Genomic DNA, 13,478 nt, shown 5'->3' with positions numbered 1-13,478 from the left:
CCACTGTACCAGTGTGAGGTCACGTGCAAGCGAACGAAGCCTTGTAGCTGCATCGGTTCTTGAGAACGGGATGGCTGTGTGTTGGGTACCATCGTGTGCAGATCTAGTGGCCTCATCTGCGCGGTCATTGCCATATATACCGCAATGACCTGGTATCCACTAACACACTATGCTGTGCTGTTTTTCGATTGCTTGGTGATGAAGAAGCCTTATTTCAGCTACTAACTGTTCATTAGGTCCATGGCGAAAGGGTGAAATAAGACATTGAAGAGATGCCTTCGAGCCCGAGAAGATAGACTTAATTCCCGAAGGTTCTTTCACTATAAACTCCAGAGCTGCACGTATGGCTGCAAGTTCTGTAGCTGTCGACGACGTCAAATGCGATGTCATGAATTTGATTGTGATGTGCCTCGCGGGAATAACCACCGCCCCTGCAGAGTCTACTGAAGACACCGAGCCGTCCGTGTAAATGTGAAGGCGTCCGTTGTGCTTCTCTTGCAGGAAAGTAATGTGGCCTGTTTCAGGGCTATATGCGACGACTTTTTCTTATTTTGGATGCCAGGAATTTTAAGAAGGGCTTTGAGTGGGTGTAGGCACCATAAGAGTATCGGCGGCTGTGCTGCATGCGTGAAGTGCAATGGAAGCACTGCGCAATGCTGAGCTACAGTTGCGCTGAACGCTGAGTGGGGCCTGGAAGTTCGAAGTGAGGCGAGGTGATGAGATGGAAGCCGAGCGAAATGTCTTATGTGCATTCTCAAAGCGTCTACACGGATGTACGCGTTGACTGGATAATCACGCGCAATGATGACTGTCGCTGCTGTAGACGCGCATGTCGGGAGACCAAGGCATATTCTCAGGGCTTGTGCTTGGATCGACTGGAGGACGCGCAAGTTTGTTCTTCGTATCCCGCAAAGCACGGGTAAGCTGTATCGCATATAACCGAGAAACAGAACAGTGTAGAGGTGGAGCATTGCTCGTACCGATGCACCCCACGTTTTTCCAGCAAGAAACCTGAGTACGTGGGTGATCATGGTGAGTTTACTTTTCATGTGGGTGATGTGAGGGCTCCAGGAGAGGTCGCGATCAACTATGACTCCGAAGAATCGGTGGGTCTTCACGTGGTGGATCGTGCATCCGTTGATTTTAATAACATATGAGCTCATAGCCTTATGCGTGAATGCTATAAGCGAGCATTTCTCTGATGACAGCTCTAGTCCCCGTTCTTCTAGGTACTTTGTCGCTATTGTAGCCGCTCTCTGAAGCCGGGCATGCAAATAAAGGCGTGTTATGGCTGACGCCCAGATGCAGATGTCAGCTGCATATATTGATAGATGGACAGATTCTAGAAGTGCGTCAACCAGGCCGAATAGCGCTAGATTGAAAAGTGTGAGACTGAAAAGAGTGTTGTAGTGGATTTTCAGATGTTTCAAAGTGCTTGCAGAATGAATATTCAGTGGTAGTCACCCTGTCGCTAAATGGCAGTCTGGAAAAACAAGTGACATCAACAGACATTTATAGCCATAACCAATAATGTAAGTTGTTCAAACGCAAGAAAATAAACCTAGTGAACTTGTAAACACCAGTATGTTATACATATAAGTAATGGTCCATAATAGCGCGTGTTGTATCACTCGCAGTAACTTCTTTAAGGCGTGTTTCATGTAGCAGTTATCTTCCACGTTGTACACAGCTGCTCCGATGTCAGGTAGGCCAGCAGGCTAAAAAAAGTCACTGCTTTGCCGCAAAGGGAAACAATGAACGCTAGAGCAACAAATTCAAAGGTCGCGCGCATAATGGAAAGCAGAACGAAACGTGCCCCACATTTCTCATGCGCAAATGACGCACGAAATGTACTCACAGGTACAGATGGGCGCGAATAAACGTCTTTATTGTTACTTCCCTGTGTCTGAAAAGCACACGCTTTTCGCAAATGAAAACTTCAATGATTGCCGTGACCTTTTTGCGCCTGGTAACTACAACAGAATCGTTCTAGGTAAAGCCCGCGTCCAGCCAATCAATCTTCCCCGCGACATAAGGGTGCGTGAGGGAGCCTCGCGTCTCTGCTCTAACTGGGGCAAAGTACGCGTGGGAGATAAGCGCGCACGCCGCCACGCGATGTGGCGACCCGGGCTCATTGCGCCATCTTGCTGGAAATTCTCGGAACAGAGTATTCCCTCCCATGCGTGTCAGCAGAGGTAAGTGGTAGTTATAAAATAATTGGCCCCGTATCTGCATGTTACACGTCAAATGTCGTCGAAAGACGATAGTCTTGCGTCTGGAGAGAGTGAACAAAGCATTTATTTGATGTTCTGCGCAAAGAAATCGGTGAATGGTATTCTGGCGGTGCTGCGTTAGACTGCCTCGAGCGTGCAGTGGAGGCCATTAACGCATGGTCACGTCAAACGTGAGACATGAGTGCTATCTGGGAGTCATCCTGGAAACCAGACGCGCGCGGCGCGCGCCTGTCCCAGCCGTGATGAGGTGTCGAAAGCAAGGCGACGGGTAGGTGCCACCACCGTGCCGTTTTAGCAAAGTGTTGAAAACACTTGCCGTTTTGTGTAAGCGTTGCATGGCCAGCGCTGCGTTATAGAGGCTACGATCCTTAAAATTAGTTATGTACGCCTTTTCTAGTAAAATATACACATACACAGTATTGACGCGTTTTTATGGAGCCTCAGACATGCGCTGTAATTGTTTTAAAAGCGGAGCATTGCTTAGTGAACTTCGGCGACTTAGAGTCTATCTATCTATCTATCTATCTATCTATCTATCTATCTATCTATCTATCTATCTATCTATCTATCTATCTATCTGTATATCTATCTATCTATCTATCTATCTATCTATCTATCTATCTATCTATCTATCTATCTATCTATCTATCTATCTATCTATCTATCTATCTATCTAGCCACCTACGACTTTTAGTTCTCCTGACCGTTTCGATAAAGGTATAAATACCAAACTGGGTATGGCATATTATGACTGTATGAAGAGCATATTTGACTAGCCACAACAAGAAACTCATGACATGTATGTAATGAATGTTATGATATACATTTCATGGTCTTGCAGCTGTTGCGGTTGTTTTGTTCACATGGCATGTTGCAAAACTGGTATGGTATAGCATGATTGCGTGGCGAACAGAAGCGACACACCCTCACATAAAAATTATGACATACGTGTCATGTAACAGCATGACTACACGCCGCACTCATGATGCACTCGCAACCGTTTCGCCAGCATCACATATACAGAATTTGGTATTACAGTACGTGAATAGATGACGAAGGTATGTGACTGGCGAAAACAAGGTAATCATGAGATAGGTGTCATGTAACAACATGACTACATGCCGCGCCTATGATGCGCTGGCGGCTGTTTCGCTAGCTTCACTTATTCCGAATTTCGTATTACAGGACGTGAATGGACGAGAAAGGTATTATACTGGTACAAATAAGATAATCATGAGATACGGATCATGTAACAACATGACTACATGCTACACTAATGATGTGCTCGATGCGTTTCACTACCTTCACATGTACCAACCTCAGTATTACGCGACGCGAACGGATTACATGGGTAAATGACGCTTCGAAACATGATAATCATGACATGCGTGTTATGTAACAACATGACTACATGCCACACTGATGATGCGCTCACAGCCGTTTTGCTAGCTTCCCATATGCCAAATTTGGTATAACGTGACTCCAATGGATGACGAAGGTATGTAACTGGTGCAAACATGATAATCATGAGATGCGTATCATGTGAGAACACGACTACATGCCACAGTCAAGGCGCCAATACATTTCGATGTGACGTGGAGCGTGTGCTCGCCGGCGTTCATTTCGTCGCGTCACGCCAGTCTTGCTACGCCAGCCGCTGGTCCTGTTATATACTAGCAGGCACGCCTGCGCTGCGTTGCTTTGACGCATGCGCGTTTCAGCGCGTCCGGCGTCGCTCCGTCATGAAAAGAGGGGGACGCAGTGTTGTGTAGATAACGCATAAGCGCGAAATGCAACATGTCGCATTTCGCGCCGGTTGTCGTCGAGCCGTGCCGACGGACGCTGGTCGTGCCTGGCGTCAGGCTTTAGAGAGCTCGGGTTTGACTAATGTGGCGTAGCTGTGCCCAGCGTGCACGCGCGTCAACGCTACATTGGAGTATACTTGGCTGTTCATGATGTTCTCGCGGCCGTTTCGTCAGCTCCACATATACCAAACTTGGTGTTACGTGGCGTCAATGGATGACGAAATATATGACTGCTGCAAACATAATAAACCTGACACGCTTGTCATGTAAGAACATGACCCAATCCGCAATCATACCGCGCTCATGGTCATTTCACTAGCTGCACATATGCTAAATTTGTTATCACGTGATGTGAATAGCTGACGAAGGTAAACGACACATGCAAATATGATAATCGTGACACGGAAGTCATCTACGGCATCATTTACTGCCACCTCGTAACGTTGTGGTGGTTTGAAAGTTACATATCAACATTTCTCACTCGTGCTTCACATCTCATCGATTCCCACTGTACGTGGGATCTACCAAGTTTTTTTAATTGACAATCGCACAAGTATGAACGCTGAACCTTGAGCAATATTGGTGGACGCTGCGGATAGGGTCGGCCGTTCGGAGTACCGTTTGGTCATTTAGGTGCCCTTTAGGGCACCCTTAAAGCTGGACAAACAGGCATGTGTACAGGCAGACCAAAATTTTTGCGTCGAAGGTCCCCAAGAAACACTATCGCCTTTAATAGCTTGCCGTTTGAACGTTGAAGGAAGTGCTCTTTGGTAGCTCAGTGGATACCGTCACGCGTTCCTGACACTGAGGTCTTACTTTTGACTGTAGGCGCCGGAGTCTATTTCTTGATTATTTCTAGCGTTCATATATATATATATATATATATATATATATATATATATATATATATATATATATATATATATATATACGGTGCCTGACATCGACGCCGACGTCGACGCCAGTGGCAAAATTAAGCTGAGGGTGTCCATATAATTGCTATCGCAATTTGATTTAAGGACGGTTTTTTGGTACACTAAAATGAAAGTGTTTTAATTATGATGTGATGCTATGGAAGTGCGTCTATGGTAAACTAGCTCGCAGGATCTTTTTACTGATATATGGCCTGTTACGAAGATACATGTGAGGCGATAGCGATGATGCATTTGCCTTCTTTCATCGCAGCTGCCTGGTTTGTGTTACTTGGCAATAACATTTAGAATACACTATTGAGTCAGTAACTGTCTCCCACACGAAGCAACGCCGGAAGCAACTAAAGTTTTTTCGTCGTTGACACAATATGACTTGATGAAAATATAATATTGCAAAGCACCGCCGCCGTGTGAGCCCTAAAGTCATCAACAAAAAACTGAAGTGATTTTACTCAACGGTTTGTATATTTTTCAGTTTAAAACAGGTGTTTGCCCGATGAAAGCATCAATGGTTGCTCCGTTCTCCCGAAGTCAGCTAAATGCACTTTGCGATAGCATTTGAACGAGTCAAAAGAAACAACGATGACGAATGTGTGATCTAGCAGTGGTTCGAAACATATACAGTGAAGCAAAGGAGTGCGAGACCCATTCGAACGCACCGCGAGCCGTAACCTGCCGTCGCTACCCTTGGCCGCCATATATTTTGAAATCGGAATGATGACGATATAGGCTCGTGACAACTACGGGTTAGCTGGAGAAAAACTATTACAAAAAAATGATTACGCAGCACAACACTAGGCAAAACTACCTTGTACAAAAAGCAATTTTTGTTTAGCTTGTAGCATTACACAAAGATGTAGTAATCAATTTTTAGAAAAGGTACTTAGCCCCATTGAGGGCGCCCATAAAAAAAAAGTGCAGTAGAACGTAAGGCGGCAATAATGCGATTATTACAGTGAGGTCAGTAGGACCACTGTGGTTCTTTCGAGCTGAAACGCACCGTGGTTTGCCCTACGACTAGGCGAAACTGAGTGCGCTCTCTCGCCGTGGACGTCAAACTCTGCCATGCGGCGCTGCGAAAAACACCGACAACAGCGCTCTTAATGCTGCGCTGGCCATAACTGGGAAGTGCAAAGTGAGCAGTCCTCATGATAACCTGCATTGGCGCTCCTCTTCTTTATGTGTTCAGGCGCGATTTTCTGAAAAAAAAAGGTCTTGTAAGCTTTTTCCGTCACTTCTGTCTCACTTCAGAAGAGTATGAAGCTCATATAGTAATTTTCAGCTACATTGCAAAAGAAACTTCAGATATTATGGTGTGCTACAAGTTGCAATATAAGTGCAAGCGAGCATCGCATGACATTTATTGCAATACAGGCACTATGAGGTGCGTTCTTTATTGGCTAAATGCAAGAAATTTGGGCATACACATCATGCCAGAGCGCTCAAATCGATACACAAGTGGTACGAATCTCGCTTTGTGAGACACGAATAGCTCCGGCGATTTTCGTCTTCGCACTTCCAAGTATATCATCTCGTGCTCGTTGAACTGTTTTAATACGCATTATAGAATGTTCTGTTGATTGTTGTCTTTCCTTTGTAATACTTCAAAATCAAAGGTGGATATACATACGTGTCTCTTTTCTCAGAACACAACAAAAAGCAAAACCGAGGCCTCCGAGGCAACTCCGGCAATTGCGAAGGCAAACGAAAAAAAAAAACGTGATCGTGGTCACGAGTAGCATTTTTCGATTTACCTGTATGACGTACGTGCTAGCACTTGCATGTTAAAGCCGGAACGTAGAGTCTTGAAAGCCTACTTATGCGATGCTGTGTGGTGGCGACCACTTGAGATTATCGGTAGTTACGGCATGTGCGATGCTCACCGTGCGCGTCACCAGCCTACTGTTGCACGGCGCATTGAGTTGACTATTGCAGCCTCTATTGAGTTTCATGACAAAGCTAACAATGATTGACCACGAAGGCAATTGAAAAAAATATTTGAACAGAAGACCTACATTGTAACACTTTCTCATGTAACCAGGTGTGGAGAACGCGAAAATTCGCTTACCCAACAAGTTTCCAACGCCCTGTATCCAAAGTTATCACCGTTTCGCTTTGTGCCAGCTACGGAAACAGGTAAAACTGAAGTCCTTTACGTTCATGGCTATACAAGTGTGGCGTTGACGGAGGTGATTCTTCATAAAACACGGAACTGTTGCTTCTGCTTTTGTTTTTGCCGTCAATCTGACGAGTGAACCAGCAAACATTTCATGGTGGTTCAGCGACGCGTCAGGCGAGAGGAGAGAATTTCGTAGCTGTTTTTTTAGTGTTTCAATTTAAAGCACACCTGATATTAAGCTCAATCGTTTTTTTTTGCATGCGCTAGTGGCACTTGGTTGCGCAGTAATTTGTGCAAAGAAGTTGGAATTTGCATTACCCAAAACAGCCCCGAGGTAGCGCTACGTGTCGGCGAAACTCCCGAGTCAAAAAGCCATGCACTGGCACGCTGCAGCGCTCACGTTTGGTCAGGCGTTAAGCAGTGCTATACCTTTTAGCATTCATTACTGAGGCGTAGCGCGGACCATAAGAAAATTCTATGTGACTTGTCGCGTCAGACCAGTTAGAACGCAAGGTCGTTGCCTTAACTCTCTCATACTAAAACATCACTTCCCATAAAAAAAAGTACCTTTAGTTATTGTGTGGCTGCTCGTGCGAAAAATTCCGTGTATTCAAGAGTTGGAAGTAGTGAAAATGAGACGCCGAATGTGTAGGAGGGCCCCTTAGAGAGGTACGGCAGGGTAAATATTGAATTTTCAATTTCGACCCTGAAAAATTCCCTCTACTCTCAGAATTAACCTTTGGAAGGCCGACGTTGACCAGCTGCTCCCAGTGGCTTATGCCGAGCCGAAGTGCACCACGCGCACTCCGGAGTAAGCAGTATGTGCACGTAAAACTTTGTTTTTCTCTTTCCATTTTTTATAAATTCTCCAAACAGGCCTTTTCCGGGTAGGCGGTTTGCGCATGCGCGCCGGCCTTGAGGAGTGCACGCACCATGACTTTTGGTGGCCAAAGCGTGACGACACGTGTGGACCAAGCGACGCCGGGTGCCACAAACAGGAAAATACCCCCAAGTGAGGCGTGAACACAAGCCTCCGAGAATACCTACCGGCATTTGGCCAACAGTTTCCGAGTTAAAGAGCCACAAGTTTTGGTTTCGGAAATCTCCACTTGGGGTGCTGTGCGGACTATAAAAAAACGCCCAATCAATGTAATTTTTCTAGAAAAAGTATTGAATTGATTTCTTTGAAACTTTTTGTGCGTGAGCTACAAAAAATTGGAAACAATCTGAACTAAAAATTGCTGATTTCAGAAAAGTTAAAGCTGTAAAAACTTACAAAATAATACGCACCTTCTGTGTACTTGCGCATGCAGTACTTTTTTTACAAGCACTTCATAGAAATGGATTATTTTTTAAGTTCAGGTGTCACATATGAGCCCGTGCAATAACATGGCTTATTATCATTAGATTTCGTTTGGTAATTGCAGAGAAAAAGTTAACTAAATAAGTGAATCTCCTTTAAAAATTGCGAGTGGGCTTTAGAAAGAATACGCAACCCATGCATAAAAAAAGTGTCCTTTGACACACAGTGAACTTTTCTTTGTGCACCCGTAAAACTTCATTGCAATTCTTGCAACCATTTCGAACGTATTACGCTAAAACAGACGTATACCATATACCTTAAAATAAAACTTAAAAATAGACAGTCTAAGCTTACTATATAGACGGAACAAATACGGCAGGAGTACGTGTTAAGCAATGAGTGACATGACTTCAACAGTGTGAGCGTCGCAGAAATTAGGAAGCGCATTTCTGGCAATGAAAATAGGAAATGCAATAAGGTTAATTTATTTTCAAATTGACACTGTCTGGTTATTGTTCGAGCATGCGCCCTTGTCACGGCCCCTGGTTGATTTTCATGAGGCTGCACACCAAGCAACGCATAAACCAACGCAGTTAGTAATTCATCGCCCCTTTACATACCGAGTGAAAATGGTGGTGTTATTCCGTTTAAATGATCGCTCAGAAACATGGCGGCACTAGATTGTGATTGCACGGTTCACGCAGCAGGTAACCAGGTATCCTTGGCACTTTCTTGGCTGACCTGCTTGCGCAATCGCTGCATTCATTCTCTCCGTCATCACATATCGGCAGCTGGCCATAGCTTCACGTGGCAATAGGTCAGTGAAGGAAGCTTTATTGGAAAAGCAAAAGGTCCACTAACCTGCATTGCCATGACTTGGGAGTCTTGAAGTTTTGATGACGTTGGAGGCTTCAATTCTGGGTGACATTTTTTAATTATTTGCGCGCGCATTCATGTGTTATCGAAGAACCAAACACCATGGTAGCTCTAGAATGTGGCTACGTTAAGATATTCTAATTTAACATAGCATTGAAAACCTGATCATCATTTATTGAATTATTATAACTTTATTAACAGTTTAGAACATTTGCAATACGCTAGTTGTAACCGCTGACAAGATGGACGTACATCTGCCCTACCAGTAGAGCTAATTTTCAACGCAATGTTTCCAGGTGGGACATCCAGGTGGGTGACACTCCATCTGACCTTGACTGGGGTGATGACATCATCAAAACGGACAAGAAACTGTCTTTTGAGAAAGATGTGCGAGTGCAGGAGTTTGACAAACACCAAGCATCGGATGTTGTGGTGCACATGAAGCGCCGTCCTGACACGAAAGAGGTAGCTGTGCTGCCGGATCGCCCAGATCCAGAAACACTGAAGAGAAAAAAGCGCAAGAAGAAGAAGAAAAAGAAGCGCCGTCGTAGTAAAAAAAAGCACCGTGTTAAGCTTGGTAAGCCAATCCGTCATCGTGATGAGGACGATGACGCTGACGAGGGTGGCGGTGAAGAAAAAAAACATCACAAGAAAAAACGCCGCCACCGAAAGAAAAAGCACCCTAAGAAAAAACATCGCAAAAGAAAGCATAAGAAGAAACACAAGAAACATCGGAAAAAACAGAAGAAAAAGAAGCACAAGAAGAAAAAAAGAAAGAAGGGCAAGAAGAAGAAAAAGAGCAAGGAAAGCAAGGAAAAGAAAGCATCGCCACCCGCAAGCCTTGCTCCTGCCGTAAGCCCACCCTCACGTGCGCCGTCTGCTCCCGCAGATCAGGCGCCGGCCGTGCCTGTGAAGCCACCAGGAGAAGAGATAGCACCACTGCCACCGATGGGCTTCCCGGATGGCATGATCATGGTCACCACTGAGCGTTCCTCATCGTCCCTTGGCGGGGAGCCCGTTACAGAGACAATCCGCATGGTGGGCTCCCCAGAGACATTCAATAGGTTGTCGTCGCAGGAGCCGCCAAACTTGCAGCAGCTTATAGCAGTATCAGGAGGGCAGCCACTTGGACCTTTCGGACAAACTACTTCCCAAGATGAGCTGCCGGCGCAACAATTCAACGTGCAAGCTATTCCCCCAGTTCCCACAGAGGCAGGCGTTGTCATGGAGCCGGGATTAACAGAACAGGTAGTACAGGCTCCTGGCGGCCCACAGATCAAGATACGCACTAAAACAGAAATAGAGATGATACAACCAGAAGAGGAACCACCTCCGCCTCCCCGCCATGGCATCGAGGCAATTACGCGGCAGCAGATCGAGGAGTTCCCGTCCCCGGACGGTGGTGAGCCACGTTATTCCACATCGCAAGAGAACATCATACGGCGGATAGAGCTTCCGGGTGTCTGCCTAGGCCGCCGTCGCTCACGGCGCTTTTATGGTGCCAATACCCGTGGCATTGATATCAGCCCCGATGCACGTATAATTCGCACGACGTCGAGAAAGGTCACTGGAGCGGACGGTGCACCGCGAATTGACACAAAAGTGGCTATAAGTCCACCGCGGGAAGGTTACCAGGCGACGGCCGGAATGCCAGTACCACTACAGGCACCCGGGGCAGCACTGCCAGCGGCAACGAGTAGCTCTGGTTCTGATGTGCAGGAAGAGGCTGCGATTCTCAACCAGCTCAGCATGATGGTCAATAGTCGGACGAATCACGAGCTTAAGAGGCTTCGAAGTGCTGAGCGCCGAAGGGCCCGCCGCGCTCGCAGACAAAGACGACGCCGGCGTCGGGCCGCGAGGCAAGGTCGACGTGCCCTCAAAGGCTGGGAAAGCACCGGGGACATACCAATCGAGCGGCTTCAAGAGCAGCAGGCCCTGACCTCTGGCATGCTGAATATGGCTCATAGTCAGCTATTCAACCCTACAAGCTACATGCAGCTGCCCACGTCCAGATATCCTTCAATCGCGCCGGCGGCGAGTGTAGCGAACGCACTGCAACAGTGCTGCCAAATGCTCGAGAACGTAGCTGATGAGTTCCGAATGATGCCGCAGCCAGCGATCTCTCCTTCTCTCAATGGTTTGCCCCAAGCCTCCCGGAGACGGTCACGTCGCAACAAGTCCAAACAACGGCAGGGTTCCTGCATAAGTACGGTCTGCTCTTGGCTTGGCCTAAACGAGGGCGATGCTGAACCAATGAGAAAGCCTAGCGCTCGACGCAGGCAACGGCGAAGGCGTCGGCGACGGCGCCAGCGTTCTTCTACGACCAGAGGGCGAAGTTCTTCAAGCCGGTGTCCATCCTCATCTGGCTCCACATCCGGCAGCTCATCGTGGACATCATCGGTGTTGGGAACCTCGTGGGATCGCAGTGCGTCGACGAAACACCAAAGCAGTCGTTCTTCACTTTCCGGCACAGGTAGGGGCTCGAAAGAGTTCGAGTTTATCACCCACATCACGACAGTGGACCCGAGAAAACTGCGATCAGGCAAAGTATATCGATTAAAAGGCGCAGATGACCCTTTTTCCAGTGACACGGTTACCACAAGAAATTCGGTAACTCTCTATCGCGTGGCGACTCAGCAAGACCGAGTGGGCGACTGGGATGACGCAGAGCGTCACGAGGGTGTTCCTAGACTTCATGAAAGGCTCGTTGAAAGGGGTGATGAAGGTGACTACGACGGTGACGGCAGTGGCAAGGGGTGCCGGCGGAAGCGCAGCCGACCGAAGCGTCGCCACCGCCAGGATCGAAGCTGGCACTCGGATGGCACGTACCGGCGCTACTACCCCACGTACTGCGCGCGTTCGAGCCAGTCATACGATCGGGTGCCATACAGGTTCTCACGCTACACGGCAGGCTACAATGACTACTCTCAGCACCCGCTCTCGGAAAGGGTTCATTCACAGGCTCGCATTGCTCTCGGAGATGCAAGGTTGTACATCCAGGTGGCTGCTCCTGCGGTGAGTGTACGAAAGGCTCACAAGTTGCTGCTTAACAGGACTCTAAAGGGCACAAATTTTTAACTTATTAGTTAAGTACTATTGCACAGTGCCGGAAACATAACGCTTAGCACGATGAGATGCTTGGTAAGTAAAAAGTCTCGCGGAAATAAAATGGCGGTACTGACGCGACCTCAAGAATTCCGCACCAAATCGTAACATGAAATCTTAGAAGGCGTCAACTCGTTTTCACGTAGCTTCCAATCGATAAAACTGAGGTAATGGTAATCTCTGGATGCCATAGGCTTGGCATATGAAGTTTCCGAAAAGTTCGTCAAGGCAATGCTACAAAAATACTGAAAACACAATTGGCCAATTCTTTCGTTGTGCGCGGAGATTTTGGCACGAAATTCTAAAATTAAGCACCAACCTTAATTTTTTCTTTTAATAATGAGGTTGCTTTAATAATGAATGATGAACTCCTTCAACAATGGGGGCAGTTTTTAAATTCAAATGAAGTCATTGTTCCCTTCAGTGTCCCTTTACAGTTGCTTCTGAAATGGTTTATAACTGTCTTTACAGCTGGCATATCGGATCGTGGTTTGTGGAGGCGAGTAGATTGAAAATGTTTTAAATAACAATAAGAAATCTATGAAATCGCGCTTCTGCTTAAAAATGTCATCTTAGGTAAGCAATGTCATCCACAGGCAGCATTACTATAGCAACGAGAGGTTTTGAACTAGTTGGTACCTTACGCCACATAGAAGCTAGCCCTCGTCCGTGTTTGTTAGCCTTACTCGCCTGCAATGCTTTATACCTACTATTATTGATCCCTCCTGTAAGTTCATTATTACCAGCAGCGGATTCCTGCATTCATATAAATTTAGTTTTTACCTAGTATTCCTGCTCTTAGAACAAGCTCTAAAAGATGTTCCAAGTGCCATATAAAATGAAAGTATTTTTGTATCATAGTTTACAATATTCCACTTCAAACATTTTTTGTAGAATTATTGAAATGCTTTTTGAAGGTTCCTAAAGGTATAACTGTTTGCTTCAAGAATAGCTATACTTTTTCACGCGAAGACATCCTTACGTTTTACAGGGTGTGACAACTGACCTTTCGTGGCCCAATTTTTTTTCGGCATGACAGATAACTGAGCCTACGTAGTGTTTTTGGCTTCTCTGGTTAATCCAGAAAGCAAGTAGTCATTTTTC

The 13,478-nt window shown here is 46.3% G+C and overlaps 1 protein-coding gene across 2 annotated transcripts in view; it reads left to right on the top strand.

Annotated features, from left to right (window-relative positions):
- The window catches only part of LOC142770398 (uncharacterized), a 169,642-nt gene that overhangs the window by 79,705 nt on the left and 76,459 nt on the right, over positions 1 to 13,478 (top strand). For both annotated transcript variants that reach the window (XM_075872681.1, XM_075872684.1), the window contains exon 2: positions 9,566 to 12,284. In XM_075872681.1, the coding sequence (XP_075728796.1) occupies positions 9,566 to 12,284 (2,719 nt within the window). The remainder of the gene's footprint in view (positions 1 to 9,565; positions 12,285 to 13,478) is intronic.

Source organism: Rhipicephalus microplus, chromosome 1 (assembly GCF_043290135.1).
Source record: "Rhipicephalus microplus isolate Deutch F79 chromosome 1, USDA_Rmic, whole genome shotgun sequence".
NCBI lineage: Eukaryota > Metazoa > Arthropoda > Arachnida > Ixodida > Ixodidae > Rhipicephalus > Rhipicephalus microplus.
This window is presented reverse-complemented; position numbering and strand designations above follow the sequence as displayed.